Source organism: Benincasa hispida, unplaced genomic scaffold (genome assembly GCF_009727055.1).
Source record: "Benincasa hispida cultivar B227 unplaced genomic scaffold, ASM972705v1 Contig618, whole genome shotgun sequence".
In the NCBI taxonomy this organism is placed as follows: Eukaryota; Viridiplantae; Streptophyta; class Magnoliopsida; order Cucurbitales; family Cucurbitaceae; genus Benincasa; species Benincasa hispida.
The window spans coordinates 183,595-192,739 of NW_024064975.1; the positions used below are offsets into that span (position 1 = coordinate 183,595).

Sequence of the window (9,145 nt, forward strand, 5' to 3'; positions counted from 1 at the left end):
ATGCTTCATTTCAATTTGTTCATATTCTTATGTTAGGTTCGAAATTGGTAAAGGGGGTGATTGTCTAATTATGTTGACATTATATCTAACATTTGGTTTTGAAGTTCAATTTGAGTTTTATGATTAAAATAAGTGGGGGGCGGAACTAAGTTGGTTTGTTTAAGTAAATGTACATATAAGTTTAAGTAAATGTAGATACGTCTTGGTTTGTTTCAATTGTTATGAGTTGGTTAGGTTTAAGTTGGATTTTAAGTTCTATATTAGGTTTGAGATTGAAATATGTAGATATGAATTAGTTAGGTTTAAGTTGGGTTTTAAGTTCTATATTAGGTTTGAATTTAAAGTGGGTTTTATTTATTAATGTTCTTATATTGGTTTTAAAGTTGGTATAGGGGTAAATGTAAAATTATGATTAAATTTAAGTTGGGTTTTAAGTTCTATATTGAGTTTGAGATTGAAATATGCAAGTCTGAGTTGGTTTGTTTCAATTCATTAATGTTCTTAATTGAGTTTTAAATTGTATATTCATTTTGAGATTGGTATGTGGTATATTGAGCATTAAACTTATTTAAATTTGTATTTTATAGGTATCTCGAGATTTATATTGAAGATGCATCTCCCGACAAGCGTATTTAGATTGTAGATGTTAATGTTATTTGGGATTTAGGAATTGTGGATTAAGGTTGTAGATGCATCTCCCAATAGGTAGTTTGTTATCATGTAATGTTGTTTTGGATTAAGGAATTGTGGATGTTATGGTATATTTTGGATTAAGGAATTGTGGATGTTATAGTAACTCTTGAGATTCAAACATGTTTTCTATATGTTATTTACTATTGTAGACATTTACTTGATTTTGGTACTTATTTTAGTTTGATTAATATTTGTAAAATTCAAACAAGTATGATATTTGAAAAAAAAAAAGATTTAAAAAAAGAAAATAAAAAAAGAAGTTAATTCCGACGGTTAAATATATAATCCCGATGATACAAGGGGTCGGGAAAAAATATTTTTTATGCATTTTCACCTTTTCCCGATGCTAAGAAATCATCCCCCGACAGTCTCAGGGGTTTGGGAAAAGCTACTAAATCCTGACGATGAAAACACACCATCTGTGTAAGGCACTTATCCCGATGGTCCTAATTTATAAAGACCGTCAGGAGTTAAAACTTCGTTCGACGGTGTAAAGACACTGTTGGGAGTATTCAGTTGTCCCGACGATGTAGTTTCACCGTCGGGCGAAGTTTTAATTCCCAATGGTCTTTATAAATTAAGATCGTTAGAGTTTGGTCGCTTATCCCAACAGTTTTATTTAGGGTCGGTAGAAAAGCCCCGTCCTCAATCTGTCGAGATAAATTTTTTTCCCTACGACACGATTTTTATACAGTCGGAGAAGGTTTCGCCGAAGATTATTTAACCTTTGGGAAAGGTTTGGCAGATGATTTTTTGACTAATTTCGGCAATTTGCAACACCGGAAAAGGCCCAAATTATTGTGATGAAAGAAAATTATCGAATAATTCTTAATATTTTCCTTTGTCTTCATAAAAACTTAAAATACCCTAAACAATTATCAACTAAGTTGTAGTTTCCTGGTTTTCAAAATAACTAGAAAAAAAATAGTTATTATTATAAATATTATGATAATAGATGTCCATTAGATACTTATGTTTAGTGTCCATTGATCATGTGTCATACCCCATTTTTCAAAGTGTTGTTCATACTTGCCAAATTGTTTATAAATAGTGGCATTTGGTGGATTTTGAAACACACACATTTGGACAAATTTCATTATTACACACCTCAAATCTTTACCAATTAAAGTCTTTCTTATTTTGGTAACCTTATCACCCCCATAATAAACGAATTATAAGATTGCTTTTGGCTCAAGTAAAAATGAACGAATTGGCTCCTAAGTTTTGTCTCCACAAATGACAAAATCCAACATTTATTTAGTTAACAACAACAACAATTTATTTAGTCTACAACAGTTATCAAATATTGTTTTTGTTTTTATTTTAGAAAAACAATACAAAACAATGAAATAGTCACAAAGTTAGTTTAAGAGGTAGAAAGAAATTACTACATTCTTTTAAAATCCAACCATAAATGTCTTTATTTTAAGCCTATATATTTTATATAACATTCTCTTTCTTAAAATCAGCCTATATTATTAATTTATTATTCATTATTTTAAAAAATTAATCTCATTAATATTTCTTCTATACATTTTAGTAAATTTTAGAAACACTTGCACACAAATATAAAACTGAAATATAGACCTTACAATTAAACCAACATCAAACATTGTTTTCACTTCGAGGATTGAATGTTCAAATCTTCCTAAACCTTAAGAGACAATATGGAGAGCTAGAATATAATAAAATTACTGAAAATCTGAGAGTATTGAGATACGTGAAAAATGAAAGACGAAAAGAAAATAGAATCGTGAAACGTAAAAACGGTGAAAAAGAAGATTGTGTTGAAAACTGTGAGAACAAATTGAGTTCGGTATTACAAATGGAATCCAAAATGCTCAACCCAAATATGGATTTTGGATTACATTAAATTATAAACTCTTTCAATCATGATACCTCGAACAACCCCTAAATGGAAACTAAACTAACAATGTAGTTTTTAGAGACAAAAGAAAACAAAATGCTAGAATATAAACTTCAACAGTTGGAAGAAAATTTTGGACAATATATTAACAATTTTTGTTTTGCTTGAAGTAACTGATTTTGTTTTGCTTGAAGGAACATATTCACAAACACAAAATGTAATCGAGACATGGCACCTATCTCAAAGAGAAGAAGCTAGGAGCTAGAGATACAATCAATTTACAAAGGAAACTGTTTACAAATATAACTGAAAAAAAAACTATACAGAAGTTTTTCTTCACAGAATGGTAATTACAATCCATATATGAGTCTTGGCCTCCTGACCTGAAAATTATCAACAAAAGTATTACAATTGATAAGAACCCAAATACTAATAACAAGGATAAACTAATTTCTCTAAATAATGTTCCATGCTCATAAGATTCAAATCTTCACAAGTTGCTTGATTATATGATTCTTGATCTAAAAATACTTTTCAGTTTTCAATACTAATGTTTATAGAAATAATTGAGATTCAAATCCATCGTATCTTGAGGATATCTATGAGTACATGAAAGTGAAAGGTGATCAAAAGTGTATATAGACATAAATGAACATATGAAACACGTAGTATCCAAACTAGTAGACATAACTGGTAGACCTTTTTTCCATATAGATTTGTAAATGAGAAGTTCCTTAAAAAAAATATTTGAATCTGAAAAAGTTAAGCATATAAGAAAGAGAAGCTTCTATACACAATATCTTGTGTGTGTCAATTAGGTCCCTAAAATTTATAAAGGGTCTATAATTAATAGGTCCCTATACTTTCTATTTTGTTCCCACTAAATTCCTAAATTTTTTTTTTTAGTACAACAACTACGGGTGGGGGATTGAATCTCCAATCTATTGGATAAAAATAGATACCAATTCCACTCTTTGACCTAATAGATGAAGACAAACAAAATTGAAATTTTATGGACAAAATATACAAGTTTGTATATAGTGGATGAGTTATTTTTTAAAAATTTTGAATATGTTAAGTGAAAAAAAAAAACTAAATAAAAGGAGTAGTTGAGCTTTCTATCTTCTCCTCGTTTTGTACCGCACATTAAAGTTTAAGGACCCAATAGACGTAAACTTGAAAAGTTCAAAAACACAACTTGTAATTTAATCTCTCTATATATTGTAATTTAATCTCTCTATATATACAATTACTGGCAAACAAACGAAAACAAAGCCATAATTTAGAGAGAGGTTCACATTAAGATAAAATAATAAAATAAAAGAACAGTTCTCAGAAAACTTCTAGCAGTCAAATAAGGGGTTATACTTATCTTCTTCCTCAATTTTAACAGTAAACTAATTGAGAACGTAAAAGAAAGATGCAGGAAAGTATTCAAATTAGCATTATTTGTATCTTCATTTGAACCAAGACTCAACTTTTGCAGGATATCCAGCAACTCATTCATTAATAAACTATAAATAAAACCATTTCCAGCTAACTTTGGAATCAAATTTCTATACAGTCCTCATATGAGATAAATATCAGGGTTTACTTCTTAGGTCCAAATTCAGAGAAATTTAAGTTAATTACAAAGGACAGAGAATTCAGAGAAGTTGCACCAACAACCATACAAGCAGAAGGAATCACAGAAAGAGAAACTACTAAATAACAGAAATTCTTTGGATAATATTTCATAGCTCCTATTATATTTATTTATTTATTATTATTATTATTATTATTATTGCATATTCCAATGTTCTGTCACATCTTTAGATTCATAATTTGCTCTCTTAAGCACTAAAAGTAATTTGTGGTAACATTTTTCAAACAATGAAATTAACATCTACAATTTTCCAAATCAATCAAAATCCATGTCAAGAGATAAAGTAAACAGATAATTTATACCTTAAAACAGAAAAGGTTAATGAAACCTGTTAAAAAGGATCTCCAAGCCGTCAAATATATTGGAGTTTGATATTTCAACAGGAAATTCCATTATGCTCTATTCTTTTTCTTCATAAATGGAGAAGTTCTGACCCTTCTGACCCCACAGCTCTACAACAACCTTCCAATATTTACCGAAGAAAAAATTCTTCTGGGGCACATTGCACCGAACTATGGAAAAGTAAACAGCCTAAGTTCTACTTCTATGGTTGATTTAGATGGTCAAACCGTGCTCTAGGCATTAGATGTTCCAAAGGTGAGAGAGCATATACTTTTAGGACCATTTGATGCCAGGTGAATCAATTATCAACTTTTTTCTCCTTTTTTGTGTCTTCCATGTGAAGTTTTTCATCAATCACATGAATATCTTGAACATCTATTTCCATATCAAGGATGGAACTTTCTAAATCATTGACTGCGTGATCCATGTGCTCCAAACTTTCTTGAAGTGCCCCACGAGAAAGAAAGCTTTTATCAAAACCACCACAACGCGGAGCTGCCTCAATAGCGATGTGATCACATAATAAGCTATTATCCTTCAGTTCATTGTTTTTATCCATCCATATAGTTTGCTTAAGAAAGCCTTCTTCATTAAAATGACATTGAGAGGTACAACTGTTAGTTTCGTTCAACTTTGCTTTCCTTGAAAATGAAATAGCATTTCCAATTTGATGAACAATGGGTGGATCTCCATTTGAGTAATGGGCTGTGGGAGACTGTTCGTTATGTTCGTCCAATACGAAATCCCAGTTCATTTTTAACTGTTCCTTTTCTGAAAAATCCATCTGTCTATACGCTTCAATTTCCTTCTCCAGGACATGATAGTCTATGTCCCTCTTGACAAGGATCTCTCGAAGGATGTTCACCTGTTCTTCATCATAAGCAAATTTTTCTTCTATAACCCTATGATATTGCCTTGCTTCCATTTCAACTGATGCCTTCTCATTCTGCAAACGCGTTATCATGGCTATTGCTTCATCAGCAGCAGTAGCAGCAGCAGCTCTCTCCTCCTCCAGTTCCACAAACAGAGACGCCCGAGCAGCTCTCTCTTCTTCAAGGGCCTGCTCCAACAATCTAATAGAACTTGCTTCATTTCTAATAATGTCTCTCTCTTCAGCATTACTGGTACCTTGTCCCATAGTGGAAGAACTTTTATTCATATGATTATTTTCGCCGAATGAACCACTTGATTCGAAGCCTTGCCAGGTTCTTTGACCTAAGTCCATGTGATTTGATTCATTAACATCATCTGAAATAGAAAGGTCATAGAAACATAATTATATAGAAAAAAGTCAGTCGACCACCCCCCCAGATGGGAATTCCGGATGAATCAAATACAACTTCCAACCAATTTCTCTCATAGGATGTATGTGGGTTAGCGAGTCGGGATCCAAGGATAAAGCGCCCTAGTGGCAGCTAGAGGCATTGCCCTGAAACCTAAAATGTATATACATTATATGTTATTTACAATTTTGGGCAGTGTTTAAAGAGGTGCCAGTTGACATTTCTGTATCTATATTATCTGATATTCCCCTCTAATAATAAAGCTGCTCTCTCCCTCTACATGTGGACGTAGCTAATACACTATTAGTGAACCTCATAAATCTCTGTATCATTCTTCACTGTTCACGCTTTTTTCTTGACGACTTTGTTCCTGTCATGATAACGTATATAAGCTAATGTTGTTAGCAGGGGTTGGCTGATTAGTTCTTGTTTATTAGCTCAGCTACCTCTATAAATTAATGGGGGAAAAAAGGAATCAGATATTGTATCTTCACTATTACTTTGTGACGTTAAGTCCTTTGATAGGCTGCCATCAAATCATTTAGTAACAGTACTGTAAATCTTAAAAAATATATGCACAACCAGAAAAGCAAATATAGAAATGTAATAAATAGAAAGAAAAAGGATGAAAGAATGTGAAATTAATCACATAACGCACCTGTAATAAAGTCTTGTCTCTCAACCAATGCCACAAATTCCCTTTCCTTTCCAGTTTCATTCCCCTCACAGATTCCCTTGGACAATTTCCCATTGTCCATGGCAGCTCTCCTCCGACGTCGGATTTTAGTCTTTGGCCTCTGGTACATAATCCTCTTACCCTTACCATCATATTCACTATCTTTATCAACCAGATTTTGTAACCTTGGGGCAGAAAAAGTACTACAGCATACCTCAGATTGAAATTGAGAAATTCCATCTACATGATGATTCTCCCTTAACAAATTCCTATTCGAATTCCTCATTTGTTCATCCATCAAAATCAAATCAAAAGGAAACCTATTCTTGACCAAATCCAGCACCAAATAGATTTTCCTCTTAGGCCAATTAACAATTAGTCTATGAAAACACAAATTAGCGTTGTAATTCCCATAAAATCCACTACAAGGACAAGGCAAGCAGAACCCAACAAGTTTCAAAATCTTGGATGGGATAAACACAGTGGCCGACACGCACAAAAGAAAATAAACAACAGTTAGGTCAAGAAAAGCTCTGATTAGTCCAGACAAAGTCCATGAATGAATCTCGTGGAACGACATCGATTTCAATCACCGAAATCCCAAACTCTTTCTCTAACTTAGCAACTAAGAAAATATCAGGAAACAGTAACAAACTATGAGAATTGAGAAACAAAAACAGTCCAGCAAGCTTTCCAAATACTGAAGAAAAAGAGCTGAAAGAACAGAAACAGAGTAGAAAAACCTGAACCAGACAGAGGAGGAAGATTAGGAAGTAGAGAAATTTGCAAAAATGGGAAAACCCATGTAAGAATTGAGGGATATTGGTGATGGGTTGGGCGTGGAAAGAGGGAAATTGAATCAGGTGTCCATTTCAAGGGGCGGAGGAGGAGGAGGAGGAAGAAGAAAAAGAAGAAGACAAGGATGAAAGCTATGTCGTTTTTTGGATCATCGTCATGATTTTGATTGAGGAATTGAAGGATTTAAAAGGGTAAATAGAAAAAGAAATGTAAATAGAACATGAAAACACATGCGTCACTCATATGGTTGCCACAGTGTCGCCGATAAAAAAGCAGAACGCGATATGATTTAATCCAAACTTCAGCGATGATTCTCGATTCTTTATTATTTACATGTTGATAATTACTAAATAATAATCTATTTAGTCGTGAGATGCACGTGCCTTTTTTCTTTTTCTTTTTAATTCTAATTGACTTTTTTTTTTTTTTTTAAAAAAAAAAAAAAAAAAAGAGAGAGAGAGAAAAACCCTCAAGTTAATTGGAGAATAGCTTCATTGAATTTTTGATTTGGCGTCAAATAGTGGTAGATAAGTCCCCTACGGGCAGGGATAAAAAAGGCTTTTCCGTTCCTATTCCTGCAAAAATTCTTGTGGGAAATAAGTGGGGATCGATTCCCTTGTGGGAAAATTTTCTTTCAATTTATTATTTTTTGTGATTAAAACGTTATGAAATCTCTTGCTGAAAATAATAATATTCAATGTATAAAAAATATAATTAAAATATTTAATTTTTATAATTTCTCAGAATTAAAAATGTAAATATTACAACATATTCAATTCTTCAACCTAAAGAAATACATACATATATATATATATATATGTATATATCCATATACACACATATATGTATATATATATATGTATATGTATGTAAGTTTGTTGAAATACCTTGAATCTGTTTGCTAGCACTTAAGTTTGTTGAAATACCTTGAATCTGTTTGCTAACACTTCGAACAACCAAGTACAGGGGTCTCACTGACCGGTCAACGAGTCGGGGTTCAGGGGCGGCGTGCCCTGGTGGGGGTTTGGGGGCAACCTATTCAGATTTTGTATTCAGCATATTTATTTATCTGCAGTTATTTACGATTTTGACCCTAGGGTTTAGAGTAGTGCGCTATATATAAACTCTCTAACCCTAGAGGTGCCGTTTTGATGTAATTTTGAAAACATTCTCTCAAATAATATTGTTCTCTCTTTGCCCGTGGACGTAGCTAACATGTTAGTGAACCAAGTATATTTTTGTGTCGATCTTCCCTATCTCTACGTTCCTTTTTTTGTGTTCTTTAATTGTCGATTTCGCAACAAAGTTAATTACACACATTAAGCTTGTGTGTGTGCACGCACATGTGATCGTGTGTGAGAGATAATTATAAAAGTATTCACAGGAAGTTTTTATATATATTTAAGGTGGGGTGAGGCATGGTCAGGGCCAGGGAGTTTTGTTTAGCCATCGGGGAGAAAAGACTCTCCGCTCCCTCCCCCATTCCCCATTTCATTTATATATATATCATAAGAGTATTCCTCTGAAAAAGGGCAAAGGGAAAGGGAAGAAGAAGCCTACTGGAAAGAAAGGCAAGGATAACGCTGCAGATAAAGAAAAATGTTTCCACTGCAACAAATAAAGGCACTAGAGAAGACACTGCCCTCAGTATCTTGCCGAGAAGAGAGCAGAGAAAGGTAACCAGGCTAACTAAACCCTGGGACCGTTCGCTCAGCTCATTTAGCGGGAGAAGTTATTACTTGTTTTTGTAAAATCTTGTAAAGAACAAATTGTATATATTTTTGTGATAAATGAAATGTTCATTTTCAGAAATTATGTTTGTTCTAGCAACTTCTATTAAG

General features: G+C 32.9%; 1 protein-coding gene across 2 annotated transcripts; it reads right to left on the minus strand.

The window, feature by feature from the left end:
* Positions 1-2,680: 2,680 nt before the first annotated feature.
* Positions 2,681-7,564, minus strand: LOC120069830. 2 transcript variants are annotated; one of them, XM_039021649.1, is made up of 3 exons: positions 6,489-7,564; positions 4,508-5,762; positions 2,681-2,943 (listed from the first exon to the last, which is right to left on the minus strand). In XM_039021649.1, the coding sequence occupies exons 1-2, from the start codon at positions 7,084-7,086 to the stop codon at positions 4,846-4,848; spliced, it is 1,515 nt and encodes a 504-aa protein (XP_038877577.1). In that variant the 5' UTR covers positions 7,087-7,564; the 3' UTR covers positions 2,681-2,943; positions 4,508-4,845. The 2 variants fall into 2 exon arrangements, with proteins under 2 accessions (XP_038877577.1, XP_038877576.1); XM_039021648.1 differs by having other exon boundaries at positions 4,508-5,795; positions 6,489-7,563.
* Positions 7,565-9,145: the final 1,581 nt, after the last annotated feature.

What these genes read in the sequence shown, in the direction of transcription:
- LOC120069830 (XM_039021648.1), bottom strand. Translation starts at nt 7,086, where the DNA reads ATGTCGTTCCACGAGATTCATTCATGGACTTTGTCTGGACTAATCAGA. An exon ending in GAGACAAGACTTTATTACAG is followed by an intron (nt 5,796 to 6,488) that starts GTGCGTTATGTG and finishes TTTCTATTTCAG; the next exon opens with ATGATGTTAATGAATCAAAT.